At 37.4% G+C, this 23,238-nt stretch overlaps 1 protein-coding gene across 1 annotated transcript; it reads left to right on the top strand.

Annotated features, from left to right (window-relative positions):
* ankk1 (ankyrin repeat and kinase domain containing 1) lies at positions 1–22,461 on the top strand. Its single transcript, XM_047390973.1, has 9 exons — positions 1–337; positions 1,143–1,425; positions 1,504–1,655; positions 1,992–2,041; positions 14,046–14,201; positions 14,340–14,455; positions 14,826–14,868; positions 16,639–16,879; positions 20,906–22,461. Exons 1-9 carry the CDS (start codon positions 153–155, stop codon positions 21,951–21,953), a joined length of 2,274 nt encoding a protein of 757 aa, XP_047246929.1. The 5' UTR covers positions 1–152; the 3' UTR covers positions 21,954–22,461.
* Positions 22,462–23,238: the final 777 nt, after the last annotated feature.

The following is a 23,238-nucleotide window of genomic DNA, read 5'->3' as shown; positions in this document are numbered from 1 at the left end:
TGTTAAAGCACTTGTGTGTGCTATGAAGTTTCTTGTTTCCCTAAGTGAGTCACAAGTATCTCCATATCAACTGGCTGAGATGGATCTGTAGGTTAAAACCCTATTTCGACGTAGGACTAGAGGGCAAGAGTGTTCTGAGTATCCTTCTAATCATGGATTGCTGTGACAGATTCCTTGGACAATTCAGGGACTTCAAGAGGGATGACTTTGAGGCCGATTGGATTAAGGTGGCTGAAGGCAGATTTGGTCAGGTGTACCAAGTCAAAGTCAAGCTCTGGCGGGAAAAATGTGCCCTGAAAACCTTTGATCCAACCTTGTGCAGCAAGAACTTTTACAGGTATGAGGAACTTTAAGAAAACTCTCTAGCAGGTATGAACAATTCTCTAGCAAGGCAGAATAGTCCCACAGTATATACGACAAGGATTTTTCTAAACAAGAAGTAGGTGTTCATATCTAACTTAAGTGATGGAGGTGTTCCATCATCTTCCAGCTTATGATAGATTTAGTGGTTCTTGGCGTGTTCTCGAACATCTTAACCAATTTAATTTCCCCTGAGGGAGACAGCTTCGGTCAGGTCATTAAAACGTAGACAAAATTAAATGTTCTAGCAGGATCCCTGGAGTGGAGTGGATAAATCCACCTGAAATTAAACTTTTATTTAACTTTTAGAATGGCCTTCCCAAAGCCTCAACCTATGCCTATTTGAGGGTGTGTGGGATATGCTTAAAAGATAAATCTGAAACCAGAAACTGAACAGGTTGAATGAATTTTTTCTAATGTATAATTTTGATCCTGTATAGATTACACAAAATCCATCATAATTTTTATTTTTCCAGCAATTTACTTTTAAAAAGTCATTGCGGTAGTGTGCTGTATCATACGTTTACCCTGGAAAAATAATGCTTAAATCCATTGTAAAACCATTAAAATTAATAACATTCCAGCCTGTGATGACTGCATGTAAACCTTTGGTTCAGAGGGGAGACCAACAGCGGTGTGATCCTGTTTCACCGATTTCACTGGGCTTGTCCTGGGGAGATTTGATCAAAAAAAATTGACCCATACTTATACATACTTCAACTCTCTTCACCAAGTTCAAAACAAGTAATTCCCCATCTTCGGTTGTTTTTTTTACATCACAGGAAAATAACAGATGAGGTGTCCAACATAGCCAAACTAAAGTTCAAATACATCATGTCCATCTACGGAGTGTGCAGTGACGCTACTGCTGTTGTTATGGATTACATGAGTAACGGATCCCTGAACAATCTCCTGTCCAATCACAACTTCATGTGGCAAAAGAAGTTTCAGATGATCCATGAGATCTCCATGGGGATGAATTTTCTTCACAGCATGAAACCTCCCCTGCTCCATCTTAACCTTAAGACATCCAATATCCTACTGGATGATCATCTTCATGTCAAGGTCAGAGAAACCCCTGTTCACATATTATATTTCTTAGCGATGTATGATGATGGGTAATTCCAACTGTTCTTGCCTCAGATTTCAGATTTTGGTATAATCCACTGGAAGGACGGCATGTTCAAGACGCCGTTCATGGAGCGCCTGACAGCAAGAGGGAACATAAATTATATTCCTCCTGAGGTCTTTACCCAGTGCCCTGATTCACCAGGAACTGCTTTTGATGTTTACAGGTGAGCTGGCAGGGGTGTTTTCAGAGTACCCAATCAGAATCCCTGCATTTGATTTTTTGATTCAGTGCACAACCCAAAGAACCCACAGCATAAATCTGTTCTCTTCTGTATTCTGGATGTTTCCCAGCCACAGAAACATAGAACATTTCACTCACATCTCACTCACTCTGTGTTGCCCTTGTGTCTGAATATTTCATTGGATGTCAGAAAGAAGGACAGGAAAACTTTCTGTGCCCTTTGTGAGAAAGAGCAGAAGTCACAAAGTTCCCTGAATGCACGTAAAATGTAAAATTATAGTTTTATTACTGAAGAGCCTTTTCCTGCTTTAATCCACAGCTTCGGGATTGTGATGTGGGAGATACTGACACAGCAGAAACCCTACGCAGGTAGGAATTCATTATTTAAAATGAATCACATCTCCACATCAAACAGATTTATTAGTTACTTTAGCAGGAAGTTATGTAACATTTAACAAGTTCACTTAAAAAGCAAAATGTGTTTCTCGAACTAAAATTCACTTTGGCTTCAAAGATCTTATTTTTTTGTAGTGGAAATCATGTGATTCCACCATATAGTCCCTTCAGTTTTATTTCACATTTTGTCATGTTTCAATCACAAACTTCAAAGCATTTTATTGAAATTCAATGTGATAGACTAACAAAAAGTAGTACATGGTACAATAGGCAAATGAAAGGAGAAGGAAACGTGGTCTTTTAAATAAGAATCTAAAAGTTTTATATTCATTTGAATTCAGCCCCATTTACTCCAATGCCCCCCAAAATCTCTAGTTATACTGTTGAGATCCAGAGCTCTGGTGGGAGAATAACTTTTAGTCATGCACTTCACAAAATGTGCTCTGGTCAGGGACTAAAAATACAATTTGGAGAAAAACACAGCACATCAACATGAACAAACCTTCCCCACAGAGAAACATGGTGGTGGAAACATCATGCTATTGGGATGCTGTTGCTCAGAGTTGATAGTAAGATGGATGAACGCAATTTTAGAAGAACACTTATAAAAATCTGCAAAATATTTGAGACGGGAATAAAGGTTCCCCTTCCAACAGGATAACCTTGTTGTGGAATTTCTTATCAAAGTGGAGAGAAGTTGACTCACAAGAAGAGAAAATCCGGACTTTGTCTTATAAGTTTTATTCAAAGGCATTCAGCGTTTGAAGACCCTGACACTGAGGTTAGTCAGTGAAACAGAGCCCCGATCAACATTTACACACAGTATTTATACCAGAACATGACAGTGTTATCTCAACTGCAAAGAGTTTTAGAAATATGGCCCCTAGACCCTCCCCGGGTCAGAGTTAACAAAGTTATTTATGAGGGCACCCATCTACCTTCCCTTGAAATATACACTTCAGGAAGTGTTAACCATAAAACTCTCCAGCATTTGAATTTAGAGTCCATCTGCTAATAAAAACAGAACACTAATCAAACACAGAGGTCAGAGGTGAGAGGTAGATGGAAGGTCACCTGTGAGTGATACAACACAGAAACAAATGAGAGAGGTGAAGGGAATATCAGAGCACTTTGAAATAATTTTCCATTACACTCCTTTCTTCTGATTACAAGATAATCACAAAACTAAAAGAAAATTCTACAAAACCAGCACCCAAGCTCATAATCAAAGTAAAACTAATAAATGAAAAGAATATATAACAAATACATGTGTTATTTCATGGCTTCCCCTAAGATCTACTGTTCTCAAATTACAACCAAAACAAAGCTAAAACAATAAGGATAACAACACTTAAAAAAAAACTCCAAATCTCTATATATACCACTAAAATGCTGAACATCAGTAATAACTCCCCAAACACTTTAGAGTTAGCACATCATTAAAGCATCTCAAGCAACATAAAATCCATCGGTATCCATACCATCTGCCACCGCAAATGCAGAATCATCACAATCATGACAAACAGAAATTAAGTTCACATCCTTATCAACAGGCAACACAGAAAAACGTACCAGTCTCATCACCATTCCCCTAACCATTGGAATAATACAACATGAAAGAAACACCAAAATCAAAAAGAAACATAAAAGAATCACTCCAATCTTTACTAACCAAGATGTCCATCCACCAGTAAAGAACCAAGACCAAGGAGTCCAAGAGGAACTCATATTCTCCTTCTGTTGGGTCGTCAGCAAGTCCTCAAACTTATCATGGATACTTGTCATGTTCTTAGACACATCGGGAATAAAAGTGCAACATTGTTCCCCAATTAAATGACAAACACCACCCCTCTCAGCTAACAGATAATCCAAAGCCATTCTATTTTGCAAACTCATAGTTCTTATAGCCTGCTGCTCCGTGGTCAGAACAGTGAAACCTTCCTCAGATAAAGCAGTAAGATTTTCTAACTCAACTGACAACTCATTAATCCTATGGGCGGCGTTAGCAGCACCATAATTAGGAAAAATTGTACCCAAAATCCCTTTCCAATGTGGGATCCTAGCTCTCTTTTGCCGTTTGAGCATTGTCTTCCTCTCTAATAATGGGCTGAGTGAATCATAAGTCGTGACTGTAGGTAGTAAATGAGCTAGATAACATACTCCAGACCAATTAGCAGGCAGATACAGATATGATCTGTTTCCACACATCCAAACCATGTTCTTAGGACACGAGAACCCATCTCTACTAGGAAAAGTAACAAGAACCCTGGTTAATTTACCTGCCATGCCATACAATTGACTTCCATTCGGTAAGGTTAAGAGTTAACACAAAAGGATCTGGAGCCAAAGATTCTGAAATAGTATACGGATCAGTTCTGACAGGACAAGGTCTAGATGTATTACTGTGGATCAAGGCACATGAAACTGGTATAATAGTTTTACAACCCTCCGTCTTTCCAAGGAAATAAGGTGTGCTTTCCTCCTGAGCAATACAAATATCTGGATCTTTAATTGGATTTCTATTACCCCGAAATCTATAAAGAGTTCCTGTAGACGCACACGTTAAATTAGTCTCACTAGAAAATTTACCAACATTTCTGCTTTTCCGTACAGCATAATTCCTCACCCAAGGAAAAATGACCTCCACCAACTGGTTATCTGGAAAGAAAGTAGCTAGAGTATAAGCAGTATCAATAGGAACTGGTACCAAAAATGGTTGATCATTAATAGCATGTGGAATCAAACAACAAACATAGCAACTATCATTTCTTATCTTCCTCACAGTTTGATGCATCAGTTGCCACCAGACATTATCAGCATGATCATAGTAGTCAGAAAAGTGATGGATCTCTCTTCGAATCCGCTGATGAGTATTATTAGCACAATTCCTCAAATTAGCCTTACATTGTCTTTGCTGTACCTTTTCCCAAATGAACACAAGAGTTATAAAAATACTTGAAATACCAATCATTAGCATCAGAACAGACCATCTTCCATTTAACTGCATCGTGACCTTGAAGTGGAATGTCCTTTCTTCTGGTACTGAAAGCAAACAGTTTTTTCTCAAAGAAAACAAATTATAAACAACTTAAAAAAAATTAATAATAATTAAAAAAAATCCTGCTGCCTCTCCTGAGTGGCTTCTGCGCTTCAAGCTGCCCTGTTACCAGTCTGGTACAGGTGGGCGGTCGTAGGAAGCTCCTCTAGAAATATATTTAGAAACAGGAACTCTAACCTGCTGGAAGTCAGGCTTCCATAGTCCAACTTATGATTTCTAACTTTCAGGCAATGCGATGGCCTTAAGTAGATTCTGAAATAACGTTGCACTGTCCAAGGGATTATTGTGCCCTTGTAAGAACAGTGTTCTTCAACCACCTGTTCAATCACTCGCCAGTGATCAGCTTACAGTTCTTTATCTTGTGGTGGTCCGCTGTCCTCACACCTTTCAGGCTGTGGATGATCCAGTTGGAAGATGACTTGCGTCCTGGAAGCCAGATGAAGCTGGAGGAGCTGGAGCTTTCCTGCAGCTTTCCTGGGTGTCTAGTAGGATCTGATATGGGCCATTCCAGCGCCTGGACTTCCTGTGTTTTCTCCTAGATTCTCTGACCAGAATCCAGTTGCCAGGAATAAAGGACTGGAGGGTGGAAGTGGCTGTTTCTGGTAATGCAGCCTTCACCGTCTGTGAAACTTGAGAAAACACAGTGGACAGGTTTTGACAGTAAAACAACATCCTATCTTCACACAAAGATGTGGAAGAAAATTATCTTGGCAATATTCCCATGTCCAAAATAGGAGACCTGCTACACAGCACTTCAAAAGGACTGAGATTTGCCTGTGTCCTTTGTCTCAATCTCATATAAGTGAGAACAATAGGTAGAGCCTTCACAACACTTGGCTAATTTTCAATTCAAAGTCCCATTCTCAAACCTAAGTGCTTAACTACATGAACTCCATCAAAACATCCAACAAAATTCAAAGAATTGATCTTCTGACTTCACCTGATATACTAGCAGTAACCATCAGCTAAATATTCTGAATATCAAAAATGTGACATGATGTTTGAGGAAGGTCTGATTACAGCATTTCATAGTTTCAGAAAACCCAAAAAGAATTTCAAAAATGGTCTAATCTGTGGAGATATAAAATTTCACAAAAGAATCAACACCATAATTTCAGAGAGGTTTTCAGAATGTGGTCTTAGGGAGCTATGCACCATTTATATAATCAAAGTACAACGTCTCTCTCGCATTGTCACTAAGTCCTCACTGGAGGTCTGAGCTACCCTTTTTCCCATGAGTGCTAAAACTTTTGGAACCCCATGTTACTTTATTCTGACATTCCCCTCTTCTGGCGCAGGGTCCAACCCATGCGACAATCCAGCAAAAAGTTTGTACAAAAATGTTTTAGTAACCAAGATCACATTACATAGAACCAAAGAAATGAATTCTGACATAACTATGTGTCACTATGAATTTAACGAAAGCAACATAAAGAAAATCCAGATGTTTTTAACTGCAATTCAGTTTAACTGTCATTCAGTTCATCAATGTCTCACTTAGAAATTAGTCACACATCATCCTAATTTGTCTTGTACAAAGATGAGTATTAGATTAATGGACATCCAATGTAATTTGGATGAATGAACCCTACAAATTGAATCAAATAAATAATTCCCACCAAGTATAAAGGCATGACTCTGATTCTTTATCAAAAATATATTCCTTACTTTTGACATATCTTGAACTGTCAGCTAGCTTAATGGCACCAGGGAAACTTTCAATCTAATAAATCACCAATGATTCTGCTTGCAAAACTAATTCTTCAAACTAGTTTAAACTATTTCATTAACCTTTTAGTAATAAAACACTTAAATCTAAAAGTCATGCTACATCCTTAATTATTATACAAAAAAAAAACATGTTTTTAAGGCAACAATCACTACAAGCATTTTGACTCTATTGTCTCTTAAACAGTGTTAAAACTCAGGAAGGGAGGTGCTGAGCGTTACCATGACAACAAAGGCATGAACCAACCTGGTAGGTGGGCGGAGTCAGGCAGAACTAACCTCTGATTGGCAGCCTATGGGCGGACCCACAGTTTCTTCATTCCATCCCATCTTAGTGTAACTTAAACTGCAAAACTATTAACATGCACCTACCTCAGAAACAAGCTGCTTCTTAACTCTCCTGAAAACTCAAAGTTTTAATCAATCTGGGATTTAGAAACATTATTCTAAACATGAATTATTGTCATGCAACATATAAACAAACATTAATTCCAACAAAACAAAGACAAAACATCAAAGACAGACAAATGGCCAAATTTGAAGCTTCAAGAATTCAAAGAAATTTTTAACAATCTCTTTTCAGAATATGTTTTCTCAGCCATATCTTTTAATGCTATAATTGATCAATTTTGTTATGACAATCGTCAGGATCCTTTTTAAAAATGAGTGCACATAGTCCAAAGAGATCTCAAAGTATTTAGAAGCACAGCAACAGTTTTCTCTTATATGAATCCAAATTTACTGATGCTGAAACCTTTTGCTAATTCTTTGTACTGTAACTCTGTAATAATAACTACAATCCTGAGAGTTATTGTTACAATTCTCTTTTTGTTTGGCTCAATTTGATCGCAGCTGCATTGCAGAATTTCAAGTTAAATGCAAAGAAGTATTTTTTATTTAATTCAATTCAAATTCAAAGATACTTTATTGATCCCCGAGGGGAAATTAGAAAAGTCAGCGTTGACATTTTTATGTTATACCCAAACTAAACTAAACTGCAGTGTTTGACTTAATCAGAAATTAAGATAAGAAGCTTGTCTCCAAACTGGACTTTTTCCCACATAGTGTTTAAAGAAGAACAAACATCATTTTCTTTAATTTGGCTATTTAAATTTTGAGAGTTGGGGAAAACTTATTACTAGAACCCCTCTTTTACAATCCAAATGCTGATAAATGTTTCAATATTTTATCTCTTAGTAATCTGAAATCACCTTGTGTACCTTTGTACTCCCATGTATTCTTTTAATCTTTAAACCCTAAGAAATCAAACAAGGAGACTTGAGTTTGAGCCGACCATCCTCTTACTGTTAAGAGAGCATTTATTTCTTTTATTTTCCTAAAATAAAGAATTTTACTTGTCTTGATTCTGTTATAAAAATCCTAACCTTGGTTCCAAAACTAAACTCTTCAACCCCAATCTGTGTTCCCCAAAGTAGAATTTTTGAGTATTATTGCATTTCAAAGTCACCAAAATGACTGGAACTCATCATTGACTTAGATCTATTTTAATAGGTAATCAGTCTACCTTTAATTAAGTATTATAATTTCATGGACCCAAAATCTATGGCTTACAGGCTTCAGGAGTCCAGGAACCACAAGTTGAGTACTACTGCATTGAACAATGGTGTTAACTTTCTGCAGAGATTGAAGGATTGGCTAAATATATTGTTTCTGCTTGGACAATAATCAGATTTAAAATTATTAGTTCACAGCTCCTAATTTACCTCAGATCATATTTGCTTCTAACCCAGTTCATAAGAAGCTTCAGACAAACATTATGCTAAAAAGCCAAAAACAAAACCCAGATCTGTTTTAAAATAAAGAAAAAGCATCCTTAAAAACTTGATACTGTGGTGGAAAATAACTCCACGGTTCTGAAGGCCTTTTCATGCAGAGTCTTTTAGGAAGCATGAGATTAGTTTAATTTTTGTGTGGTACCACTGTCCAATCAGATTCTTTATAAATAACCCAATTTTTTTCATACTCATTTTAAAGGTTTGTTTTACCAAGGAAAATGTGTTTAACAAAACCAATTACTCTCAAAAGTTTTAAAAGTTTTTAGCTGGTGATATCTTAGAAAACAACAAGTGTTTTAATATTTCTGTGCAGCACAGAACTGATCAGGTGTCCTTTCCTTCTCCAAAGGGAGAAAAAAGAAACTGCAGAACCAAACCTTTCATAGTTTTTTGTCAGGACCTGATATAAGGTACAGTGTAAATCAACACGCTGCATGAATCAGAAGAGGGAAGAAAAAAACCTAATATAACCTCTTCCCAGCAGCTGCTGTGAAAAACAATGAATTTGTACTTTCCATAAGCGTCAGTTAACACTTGTGGACAAGAACTGCACCAAACTGTAAATACTGTGTCAGAAACTGTATGAAGACCATCTGCAGTAGAACTAAGCCTGTTTTAATGAGGTCTCTACCCATTAGATTTATGGGATACAAACTCTGACAACAGAAAATAATATCTGAAGGAGAAACCCATCAGGTTTTACGCATGCGCTTGGTTTTAAAAATGCTCCTTCATGAGATCTGTCCTGAGAATAACATAGAAACACTTGGTTACTGCTGAGTTTTGGAGATGTTGTAACTTCCTCTGCATTTTCATAACTTTTAATAACTATAATAATTGATCCTGAATATTCCACGACGAAAGAGAACTTGTTTCTCTGAAAGAATTAACTGGAAAGTATCAAATGAGTTAAGTTATCACCCTTTTAAAGATACTTTTCTAACCCTAAAATAATATTTTAACCCGCTATATCTGTCAACGTCAAGCAAGCGTGTCACATGAGCAGCGGTTAATAAGCGTTCTTCATTGCAGAAAATAGGAAAAGATTTATGCAAATGTGTGTGTGTTTGTACGTTACCCCCATCAGTTTCTTAATCGCTCCAGAGTCAGACTATCATGGCACACAGTCCTCTATCAGTCCAAAAAACAACCAGGCCCTTCCCAGGTCTGTTGGTGAGACATTCAATCATTCTTTGTCCACTTTAACTTCTCCAGGAGGGAGAAAGAAGAAACTTTGCTCCGGTTTCTCTTCTGCCCGCATAAGATGTGCTTTCAATATAAATCCAGTGTATCACTCTTCTGGCTCTTGCAAACAGCATGGATCTTTGTCCATCTCAGTGGGTCCAGACTTCTTCTGAGTTTTTTTTTTTTTTTTGTAGAAAGTCACACTGCGATTTTCAACATGCAGGAAGGCAGATCTCTCTCTTTCAGGCCGTGCTGGAGAAGCGTCTCTGGCGGAGTAGCCATGGAGAAGGGCAGGTTTCTAAGGTCCAGACTCAAAAACGCAGATGTTGAACTTAAATCCCATATATGTGTGTATTTGTGTGTGAGAGAGGCAAAAGAAAAGTTTAGTATAGGTTCAGATTTTGTACAAATACATATTATCAGTCAGTCAGTCAGTTGTCCCCCTGCCTGTCACTTCCTTCCACAACATGAACTATACTCCTTTCTAAAACAACTTTCTTTTCGCATCTCTAATGTCCCTTTTCAATTTTACCTTCTTTTCCGACTGATCGCAATATTTAAGACAAACAAAACTTCCTTCAGGAAAGTTTTAACTCTTTAACCCCTTAATTGATGCACTCTGTGCTTTTTAATCTTTTCTTGTTTTTTATTTATTTTTCCATCAACTGTTTTACTTGAAACTTTTTAAACTATTTAACTTATTTACACTCAAACTTCCACGCTGTGAAAAACCAAACTTATCTTCCAAATTAAAGCACATTTAACACAATCATCCCCACTTTTTCCTTTCATTATTTTATAAATCAGAGTCTGGAGGAGGAGACACCCCTGATGCCTCAAGGTTCCGGAACCATTTTTTTTTACCTGTTCAGCGGCACGTCTGCCCACTGGCTTTTCTCCTTTATGAGGTGTAGAAAATTGCTAAAAACCACCCGCAAAACCCTGTGTTTTGCTTTATCTTATTGTTACCAATAAGAACCTCCCTGCAATTCCTTTTGCAGGGTAACCGGGCCCTCAGCTGATGTCCTCCCTCTCGCAACTCTGGAACCTAATTAATTAGTTAGGAGATGATGGTTAATGTGTAATAAAAATAATAATATACATTATATCATACAGAGCAACTTCTCACCCAGATATATTTGAAGACAAATTGTTCGGATCTAATCAGCCAGAAGCCGCAGGCGGACATGAGGACTCCCCTCCGTAAAATGGAAGTGGACTGAGGACAACGTCTCCAGGCTGGCCAGGCGTCCGTGTCCCCTCCTGCGGTCTCCTCTGGCACGTTAGATCCTGTTCGTGACGCTAAAATTGTTGTGGAATTTCTTATCAAAGTGGAGAGAAGTTGACTCACAAGAAGAGAAAATCCGGACTTTGTCTTATAAGTTTTATTCAAAGGCATTCAGCGTTTGAAGACCCTGACACTGAGGTTAGTCAGTGAAACAGAGCCCCGATCAACATTTACACACAGTATTTATACCAGAACATGACAGTGTTATCTCAACTGCAAAGAGTTTTAGAAATATGGCCCCTAGACCCTCCCCGGGTCAGAGTTAACAAAGTTATTTATGAGGGCACCCATCTACCTTCCCTTGAAATATACACTTCAGGAAGTGTTAACCATAAAACTCTCCAGCATTTGAATTTAGAGTCCATCTGCTAATAAAAACAGAACACTAATCAAACACAGAGGTCAGAGGTGAGAGGTAGATGGAAGGTCACCTGTGAGTGATACAACACAGAAACAAATGAGAGAGGTGAAGGGAATATCAGAGCACTTTGAAATAATTTTCCATTACAACCTAAACATGCAGCCAGAGCTACAGTGACATGGTTAAAGTCAAAGGCCATATATATATATATATATATATATATATATATATATATATATATAAATTCCCACTTTCCATGTACAGAAAATGCAACATGAGTTAATGTCCCCATTAGATATACAGGTGGGAAGGCTTTATGAGTCTTAGTCTTACTGTAACTGTGGTGTGAGATTACACTGCAAATCTTATCAGTATTTTACATCTTAAAGCGCAATCTGCTCCAAATCAGCAATGAACTTTGCAGTCAATTCAAGCATTTAAATGCCTGTTTTCTTGCATAGAGTGTTGCTAACAGTTATAAACACAAAGTAGATCAACTTTATTTTGAATATAAATTAACCAGCATTGAGGTTATAATCAATGATTTAGATGCTAAAACTCCACCAACATTTTTATGCTTTGAATGCTTCATGCATACATTTTTATGCACTTTTCGTTTTTTAAAGAAATATCCTAATTAAACATGAATGGTATGTGCTTAGCCGATATAATTTTCAATGCTAGACATTACCCTTCACATTTTCTACCTGACATCAAGTGAAATATTAATATGTCTGATACCTTACAGCAAATAGTTGAGCCAGGATGCTAAAGAACCACCTCAAACTCTAATCTGACTTTACAGTGCACCTCAGGTCCTCAAGGTAGTTGAAACGTTTTGGGAGGCTTTGGTCTTTTCCTACATATATGCAATAAAAAGTCAGAGAAGCGCCTGATTTTTAACACGTTTGAGTTACTGTGGAGAGGTGTTGGGGAACGCATATAAAAGTAATATACATACATAATATGCAAGGCAGAAACAACCATCGCATTATTAAATAATGCGGGTTATAAAAAAACCACAAAATTAATTCAGATTATTAAATCAGAAGCCACCAAATTCAAGGACATGAATAATTTAAAAACAGCACAAATAATATTCAAAGATAGAAATATTTTGCTTCTAAATAAAAGACAGAGACAGGAGATATGATTTTAAGAGGGAACTGAATTTTAAAAAGGCGAAGTATGTGCAATTTATAATCCGGAATACAATTATGAGATATTGTACCACATATCAGTTAAAAATAATACATATTTAAAAAAAAAAACCACCCTAAGATAAAGAGCAACTGGGTAATCCAGGACAGTAATGGCACAGTAAAAATACACAAATAGTGTTGTTTTGCTTTTCTTTGGTGTTCATTTGCTGTTTTACAATACGAAAATTATTACTTTGAATAAGTAAAAAGCTAAAAAATCACAAAGTAGTTAATACATTCAGTCATGTAGTCTAGTAAAAATATATGTTTATACTTTAACCTACTCCTATTGAAAACCTAATTCTATTTAAACACGTTAGAAGGAAATGTAATATGTGAGAAAATGTTAAAACTATGAATATTTTAAATTTTTTTAAATAAGTAAACATTTTTAGGTTCAGTTCAGTTTACAGAATGCCTCTTTTTATTTTCATGTAGGGCTGCACAATTTATCACAAATATATAGCAGTTTCAGCATGTGCAATATTAATACTGCAAAGTCCTGTTTGGAATGTAATATTTCATAGCTAATATTTCCAAGTATCAGGAGGTAGTGCTTTGCATTCTTCTAAGATTTTTATTCTGTTGAATATAGTCCAACTGCAATAAATAACCAACCTAATGCAGATAATGTAAGGTCACATGGAGCGGTGGAAGCATCATCATATCAAACCAGAAACAGAGAAGTGTGTAGAATCTGTATTTATTGCAACAAATATCGCTATCGCACCATTTTTTAATACTGAGCCACTTGGTTATCTGAAGTGTCAGAAGCATCAGTGTATCAGTACAGGTTCGAAAAGGATTTGGGGGTTTTGCTTCAGCCAGCAACCAGACATCATTGAAACAGAAAACAATAGGGGTTGAAAATAAAAGAAAGCCCTCAATAGTTCTAAAGAGCTGAGATCTTCCACAAATCATTCTTAAATCTTAAAAGTTAAAATTTTTATTCAAACAAGTACATTTACAAGGCTATTATAGACCATTGTATGTAGGCTGTTAAAACTATCTTAACTATCAAATAATGAAGAGATAGTTATTGCATAACTCAGATAAATAATATGTCTGTTAAACATGAAGTTAAAGCCAAGAGACGTTTAGCTTTAAGACAGTTTGACCCATATATATATATAGGTGTAGAAACACCTATAACGCTGTCTAAATAACTCAAGCAGCTTCATGTGTTTAGTTAGTACAATAATAACATTTAACTGCTGAAGAAGAAAAGCTTTAAACCTATTTCACAGATGTTTTATGTGTTTTGGTCCAATTTACAGCGAGTTTTCATTGATGTATCCTGAGAATTATTGTTGTGTGTTATGGATAAATTAGCCTGACAGACATATTTTGTTGTCTCAGGGTGCAGTGTGACCAAAGTGCTGCTGCAAGTGTCAAAAGGGAAGAGGCCCTGTTTGGACATGATTCCTGAGGAAAAGCCCCAGGAGTGTGACGAACTGATCAACATCATGAAACAGTGTTGGGACAAGACTCCCCAGATGAGACCCCCGTTCTCAGGTGCAAAAGTCAAACATAACAATAAAAAAAAGTTTCTAAGTTAGGCAATGCCTACAAGTTCTAAACAGTATTTTTTTTCTTAAATAGGATGTTTGTTTTTAATAGTATGAGCATTGGTTTCCTACTTTTTGTTTGCAGACATTGTGTGGAAAACAGAGACTCTGAACGAAGTCGTAAAGATCCCAGGACCGATAAAAAATGGTGGTACTGAGCAGAAATCAAATTACTCCTGGATGTTCTCTCCAGTACATAAAGTTAGTTCAGTCTGATGCTCTTATTGAGCTGTACGTTATGGTATCTAATGTTTGCTTATTTCTGTATTTTTGATGGTTACTAATTACCTGATCATCACTGCATGAAATGTTACTGTATATGCAGTGTTGGTTGTTGTTGAAATACTGCTATTTAACAAAAGTCACTGCATATATACAAGAAAACCTGTTACCAGCATAAATGACTAAATGCCCTAACAATCTGAGTTCAAGATTCAAGATTCACTGTTTTATGAGATGTATGAGATGTATTCAAAAAGCATAAACACCCATGGGTTGGCTTTGTGACGAGGTGAAAATAACCTTCAGGTATCTGTGGTACTTTTTTTAATTTCTGTCTTTACCCCTTTAGATCACGTTGCCTGAGATGTCTGATACACCTTCAGTAAGCACAGGTAGATAGATCCGCATACTGGGACACAACTGGCTTTTTGTTGTTCACAAAACTGTTCAAATGTAGCATTATAGCATTATAGTCTCCTTAAAACTTCTTTATATTTTATTTAGCAAACTAAAATATTTAAGATTTTTAGCATGCACAACCTTTCATATTCTGGAACGCAAAGTTATTTCATTGTAGTTAGACATGTTGTCCTGTAGGCTCAAATTGGTCTCTCCTAAAATACAGTCTGAAAAGTGTGGCAGGCACTTGAATTCTGAGTAAATAATTTGTAGAATCCTGTTTTTTTAGCAATCACAGCTCAAAGTCTTTTGGGGTGTGTCTCCTACAAGCTTTGCTGAAACAGAAAATTTGCCAATTCTTCTTAGCAAAATAGCTCAATGTCAGTCAAAATAGATGGAGATTATCTGTCAACATCAATTTACAGGGTTTGCCACAAATAGTCAGTTGGATTTTGGTCTGAACTTTGACTGGGCCATTTTAGCACAGAAATATGCTCAGATTTAAGCCATTCCATTGTAGCTCTGGATGCATGTTTGGGGTAGTTGTCCTGCTGCATGCTGAACATCTGTCTAGGTCTCTTGTTCTTTTACCAGGCTCCAACAGGTTTTCCTCCAGGTTTGCCCTGTATTTAGCTTCCTTCATCTTCCCCTTAACTCTGACCAGCTTTCCTGTTCCTGATGAAGGAAAGCATGTGCTTTCTGAACAAACCATCCCCATCATGCTGTGGGAATGGTTTGTTCAGAATGATGTGCTATGTTTCCACGATTCACAACAAATGTAGGCCAAAAAGCTCAACTTCAGTCTCATCTGATAAGTGCAACTTATTCCACATTTGCTCTGTTTGGTAGGTGTTCAGCTCTGCCATAATCTTTCCACTTTCAAATGATGGATTGAACAGCGCTTTGTGAAATGTTCAGAGCTTAGGTTATTGTTTTATGTCTTAACCCTCCTTTAAACTTCTCCACAACATTATCCCTGCTCTGTCTGCTGTGCTCCTTGGTATTCATGATGATGTTTGTTTGCTAATGTGCTCAAACAAACCTCTGAGGCATTCACAGAACAGCTGGATTTGTACTGAGATCAAATTGCACACACTTTTACTGTATTAACAAATAAGGTGGATCCTAAAGGCAATCCATCACACTTAAATTTATTTATGGGTACCTGTGTAAAGGTGTTGAATATAACTGCATGCCACATTTTTCAGATTTATATAGGTCTTTAGGCATTAAAGATCACGTCAACATTGAATGAAAAACTACCTTTCTGCTATGCTGACTTATTGGTTCAGGAGATGGTATCATCTACATCATTCTGTTTTATGATGCTCACATAATGGGCCTCTTGCATGTTAGAAACTAGCTTTGTTGCTCTGACGTCAAACTTTTAGCATATAAATGAGCCAAACAGTAAACTGTAAAAGGATCAACAAACAAAAATGCATGTGAACAAAAAAAAGTGACTGAAAGCAGTGTCAGCACTTGTTAGAAAAGGGTGTAGATGTTACTTGTTGTATATGACTAGGTTTAACAATTTATATGAATGCACATGGTGCTCAGCCTCCAAATCACAACAAACAAATATTTTACACCTTAAGATGACTGACCAAACTCTCCTTTCTCCCCAAAGCCACACCCTGTAGCATTTCAAACATGCAGTTATGTAATGAAATCAGGAAAGTTAACTTTAACAAAGCACACTTCATCACAACTTAATTTTACCATGGCATGATCAGCACTTGTGCACTGTTTTCTTTTCACAGCTGACCAACATGGCAAGGATGGCATTCTCTCTATGCTATCCAAAAAGGACTTCAGTAGTTTCAGGCAGTCTGTGAAAAGAGAGGACGTGTACATGCAGTTTTCGGGCCAAAAGAGCCTCCTTCACTTCACAGTAGCCAGCGGTGATGCAGAGAGTGTCAAGCATGTCCTGAGTCTGGGTGCTGAAGTAAACTGTACAACTGCCAGAGGTTATACTCCCCTTATCATCGCTGTTCTACAAAGGTCTGTATGAAAATCTGGGCACATTGTGTTCTATGAGTGGAGCGGGGCAGAGTTGTTGTTGTTGGAGTTTGAATATATTAACATTTTGTGAAGAACAATGATGAGGCTTTCATGTTATACACATTTTGTTCCCTTTCAGAAAATAATAATACCATTATTACATAGACAGGGTCAGTATATGAGATTCGTACTTAAACAACATAAACAACACAAACAAAAAAAGGACATGAAGTGATTGTTTTTATTCAAAAAGAAATGCCAAAGATGTTACTATTAAAAAAAATCATATTACATATTGGTATAATACTTATCATTAACAAATAATATACTGTGATTTTGATACATCTCAAACATGTGTATTAAAACAAGATGGAAATTGCATGGGAGGAAGCATCACCTGCCACATCTCTTTGCATCCAAGCAGGTAGAGGACTGGGCAAGAAAATCAGTAATGTTTTTTTCTGACTCTCGTTCAGGCTCCATTGTAAAAAACTGCTGTACCAACCAATGGGTGGTCGCAGTCTGTGCCACCTCAACCACCTCTGTTTCTTTTTTTTTTTGCCACACATGTTTTCAGATCAGGAGATAAAATTCCAATATGGTGGCAGCATGGTGGTGGTAATATGGTTATCTGGGACTGCTTTTGTGGCTTTTGGGCATTGATGACTTGCTGTTATTGATAGGATCATGAATTATGCACTCAACCTGAAAATGCTGAAGGATAATGTTTATTGGTTTGTAACCTTCAGCTCAAGCTCAGTTGGGTAATGCAGAGCAATGACCCAAAGAACACCATCAAGTTCACACCTGAATGTCTGAAAAAAAAAAAAAAATTAAGGTTTTGGAATGGTGTAGTCAAAGTCTGGACTTAAATCCAACTGAGATAATATGGCAGTACCATAAACAGTTGGTTCATGTTCAGAAACTTTGAATGTTGCAGAAATAAAATGACTCTGCAAAGAAGAGTTGGCCAGAATTCTCCACTTGTTAGAAGTTGTCGCAAATATGGAAATGATCAAAAACCAAAATGCAGCCGTCTCTTATCTGTGGTTGTACATACTGCAAGTGTACTTGCATCTGTAATCTGTAATCCACGCTGTTATTCAGGGAATGATATGTGGGGAAGAAGCTGTGATGTTGCTCTTTCTCTGCAAGTCAGCTCTAAGCTAAGAGTCCGGCCTCCGTCTCCAAGCACACCGCAGTCCTTGCATCCTAACTCTGTTAGCTCGTTCAGCTGACCTTCCTTAGCAGTTAGCCATGCAGCATCTCCTCCATAACAAGCCAACTATTATCTTCCATACATCATCAAAGGTTATCCTTACCTCCACTAACAAAAACTACCAACCATAGTGTACGGAGCCAAATATAAAACTAGTTTTGTCAGAGAAAGAGTGTCTACTGTGAATGGACAGCCATCCTCTAACCCATATTTTCTATTTTATTTAACCTTGTCTTAAACTGTAAACAATAATTAGGATTAACAATCTATTTTTACAAGTGTCCTGGGCAAGACAACAGTATGAGTGTATGAATCTTTTTTTATATCCATAATGAATCCCAAAGCTTGATAATCAGCAATCAGCTGTATCCAGAGCATTTAGGCGTTGAGAGGAAGTGCGCATATAAAGCCCATCACCATAATTATGTACAAATATAGACACTCCAGTACATAAAGTTAGTTCAGTCTGATGCTCTTACTGAGCTGTACTGTATGGTATCTAATGTTTGCTTATTTCTGTATTTTTGATGGTTACTAATTACCTGATCATCACTGCATGAAATGTTACTATATATGCAGTGTTGGTTGTTGTTGAAATACTGCTATTTAACAAAAGTCACTGCATATATACAAGAAAACCTGTTACCAGCATAAATGACTAAATGCCCTAACAATCTGAGTTCAAGATTCAAGATTCACTGTTTTATGAGATGTATGAGATGTATTCAAAAAGCATAAACACCCATGGGTTGGCTTTGTGACGAGGTGAAAATAACCTTCAGGTATCTGTAGTACTTTTTTTAATTTCTGTCTTTACCCCCTTTAGATCACGTTGCCTGAGATGTCTGATACACCTGAAGGTGTATCAGACATCTCTATCTACCTGTGCTTACCTTCAGGTAAGCACAGGTCTTTGTCCTTGACAAAACCATTATATTATAACCACTATAGAAACCTAGTATTCTTTTAAACCAAAATGTCCTCTATGTGAGACCTAAAACAAATTATAATGAAAAATAGAGTAAACAATAGTTAGATTTAGAATTAGTAAAAAAAACAATATTTGCATATTTTACAAAATACTATGGTTTCAGCCGTTCCAGTAATGCGGGGAGTTTCTCGAAATTAATACTGGTTTCAGTACAGAAATCTGAGTAGGGTGTTAATTTTGTCAACTGAAATGATTACTTTCATTGGCTGTCACTACTGTGTTTTTTAAAATTGCATGCTGTAAAAAATAAAAAAAATAGATGTGCCATGTCATGCCTGGATTTTCTGCTTCCAAAAAATTACCAAACAGTGAACTTTGCCATCTAGGTTAAGTGGGGGAAAACCTCACCAAACAAACAGTTGACTGACAGCTTGCAGCAACAGGTATGGGAGGGGGTGCATTACTCTATGACTAGGGAACACTGTGCACTGCCTCTGGCATCTCATGAAATTTAAATAGCAGGAATACTATTAAAATTGGTTTGTGACATGACATTGCTGTTCTTTCATGTAATTTTTTCCACACCTGTTCTAGGTTGTCTGTAATTACTTGCCTTTATGATGTGTTCACTTGTGACTGATGAGCACACAGATAGTTCAATAATGTTAGTCTCCATGACGTTTGCACAATAAAGCTGAAAACTGATCACTGAGCAGTATAAGAAATTTTCAAAATGCCATTAAAAATATAGATAAAACTTTCAAAATGCTTACATTATTTTATTATCTCTGTGTATTATTATTATTAAATTATTTTAAACCTTAATCTGCCAGGTGTCTGGATCATTTTGGGCTCAAGTGTAAATAGTCCAACCATAAATCTTACCTCCAACATTCTTCTCGATTACTTCTTCATTTTATATTGCATAGATTCCTCCCTACTAGTTTGATCTATTTCTGACCTAAGAACAAAACAAAGTCTTCTTTTTGAAAGCTTCCAAGCATTGCAGATGCACAAAGAGGGTGTGACTAAAATAAATGTCATTTCGACATGCTATTTAGAACGCATAAGGTTTTTTGTTTTTTTTTTACCTGCAGATACATTCTCTGATATATGGTTTTAAATTGACTTAAAAAATTAATTTTTATAGATTTCATAGGTGAGGGTAGGACGTTCCTACCAATGGTCATGAACTTTGGGTCATGACCGAAAGAACGAGATCCCAGATAGAGAGGATGAGATAACCATCCTCCTTTGGGTGGCCGGGCACTCCATTAGAGATAGGGTGAAAAGCTCGGCCATCCGGGAGGAGCTTGGAGTAGAGCCGCTGCTCCCCCACATCAAGAAGAGTCACCTAACTGTTCCGGATGCCTCCTGGACGCCTCCCTCGGTAGGTGTTCCAGGCACATCCCACCGGGAGGAGGCCCAGGGGGATGGCCCGTGACACACTGGAGGGATTATGTCTTTCGGCTGGCCTGGGAACACCTCGGGGTTCCCCCAGAGGAGATGGAGGCTATGTCTGTAGAGAGGGTAGTCTGGGCATCTTTGCTGAGACTGCTGCCCCCACGACCCAGTCCCCGATAAGCAGAAGACGAGAAGTATGGAAAAATCTGTTTTACCCATTTTTAACTAAGGCTGTTTCTTTTGTTTTACAGTTGTGACCTAACCTAAGCTGATTCTTTATTTAGTAGAACATGGGATTGTAGGTTTAAGGTTAACAAGCCAAGGTACTTGGTGAATTTTAGCTTGTTGACCTAAAAAAAAAAAACCTTCCTGTCGTGGCTTTTTTTTTCCGCTGTTCTATTATGAGTGATATCAGTGCTCCTGTTCAACAAACAAGAATACATAAAATTGTTAAACTGTCTTTTTTCAACAGGTTTTATGACATCATCTCTTTGCTGCTGGAACATGGAGCAGCTGCAACACAAGGAGATGAAGATCAATGGACACCTCTGCATTTCGCTGCACAGAATGGTGACGACAGAACCATTCGTCTCCTGCTGGAAAAAGGAGCTGTGGCCGACGCGCAAGAAAAAGCCGGATGGATGCCATTGCACCTGGCGTGCCAGAATGGCCATGAAACAGTGGTGCGCCTGCTGCTTTCGCGGCTGTCGGAAGACTCTATTGTGGATCAGGAGGAGGATGAAGGAAAAACGCCGCTCCACCTAGCCTGCTCCTACGGACATCTCACCATTGTCAAACTTCTCCTTGCTCGTGGTGCGGATCCGAATGCTACAGACTATTCTTTCTCTACTGCTCTTCATCTAGCAGCTGAGCAAGGCTATAATCGTGTAGTCAGACTATTGGTGACTTATGAGGTCAAAACTGATATTTCAGACATCAGGGGATACACTCCACTTCATCTGGCTGCGCTGAAGGGTCATGCGGGCATTTGCAGGCAGCTGCTGAGTTTGGGAGCCAACCCAAACTCCAAGACTGACCAAGGGTGGACTCCCATACACCTGGCAGCTCTAAGAGGACACGAAGCTGTGGTGGTCCTTCTGGAGAGTAAGGGTGGTTCAGTGAACCTAAAAGGCCAGAACGGATGGACTCCACTACACCTGGCCTGCCACCAGGGTGAATCAGAGGTAGTGGCAAAGCTCCTGGGAGCCAAAGCTGACCCAAACACCACAGAGGACAGTGAGGGATGGACACCCCTGCACATAGCCTGTACCAGTCTTTGTTTCCCATGTGTCCTCCACCTAATATCACATCAAGCAGATGTCAATGCAGTAAACACAAGAAATGCAACGCCTTTACACCTGGCTGCCCAACATGGCTGCGTGCCCATTATTAAAGGTCTGCTGTTGAACGGAGCAGACTGGACACTGGTGGACTCTTCTGGATCCACAGCTCTGAATGTAGCCCAGCGGTGTGAAAAATGGGAAATTGTGGAGCTACTAAAGAATAAATGTGAAGAGTAATTTTATTGCAACCAGTGTTAAAGAAGAAATTGCAGCAAAATGAAAATATTATTGACCACCGTGGAATATTGTTTGTCTGCGGATTGGCGTTTTGGTCACACACCTTATGACAGGATGTTAAAGTTTTTTGAATATTTTGGTATCTTTGTCAATAATCAAGATTCAGATTGTTTTAGAAAGGCTACTTCAATTAAATCATCAGAAGTATAAATTTAAAGCAACATTCACAGACTTTCTCCTTTTTATTTGTCCAACATTCCTGCCAAAATATATCATAGGGTTCAACACAGATTTTGCTCAGGCTGAATAGGTAGTAGATGGGCTTGGTCTCAGCGAGGCCTTTACTAAATAAAATAAAGATAAATAAGGTAAACTAGATTTTAAAGACAAAACATACTGATTTATCTCTTTGAAGCATTTTGTGTGCACTCAATGTGAATTATTCTTGTAGTTGGAAGAAAGCAAAATAAAAGGAGAGCAGTTTTAAGAACGTCTAGATCTTTTTATTTGATATAGACAGATTTTTCATTCAATAATTAATTTAATTAAAATTTGACAAACTCAGCATTGATATTTTTAAATAAAATTCTTGATTGTGTGCTTAATGACAGGGTAAGATAATTATATGTCATTCCTAACAATGCAATGGAAGTACAACCCAGCTCGTGCCATGTTCATATACCACATCTGACATCTTATTAAAATGGAATGAAACGCATAGATTCGGGAGCAGAAATTACTGACCTAAGATTCACATAGTTTTTCCTAGAACTGCCAGATCCAAACATCTGATGGAGAACTAAGAGTTGAGCCCAATCGGATTAATCTAAATTAACATCACAGATCTAAATTGGCATGTTTTTTTCTATATTGCCAGGTAAATGTATTCTGTGACATATTTAACATGAGATTTACTGCTACATACTAAAATAATCCTTCCCATCTCATCACCTTGACTGACCTCTGTTTAATTCAGGTCCATTAGGCAGATTTGAATGATTGCGACAAAAACATGAAATCATTAAACCTATTTCACTTCTTTTGTTAAGAAAGTAATTAATTATTGATTACTTTCCCCATTTGTAATCTCTTAAACAATACAATGAAAATATTTAGTTTTATGAACAATACAGTTTAGTCTTAAACCCATGTGTTGCTTATGGCAAAAGTATTATTGCAGAACATTTAACATAACCTTGATTAATAGAGAAACCAAATAGCTTCAGACTGTAGCTATAAATTTTAACTTGGCTTCATTTTTGTGTTTTGGATGTAATTATTTCTA

This window comes from Girardinichthys multiradiatus, chromosome 18 (genome assembly GCF_021462225.1).
Source record: "Girardinichthys multiradiatus isolate DD_20200921_A chromosome 18, DD_fGirMul_XY1, whole genome shotgun sequence".
Classification (NCBI taxonomy): Eukaryota; Metazoa; Chordata; class Actinopteri; order Cyprinodontiformes; family Goodeidae; genus Girardinichthys; species Girardinichthys multiradiatus.
Note: the sequence above shows the minus strand (reverse complement) of the source record. Positions and strands in the feature narration are given on the sequence as shown.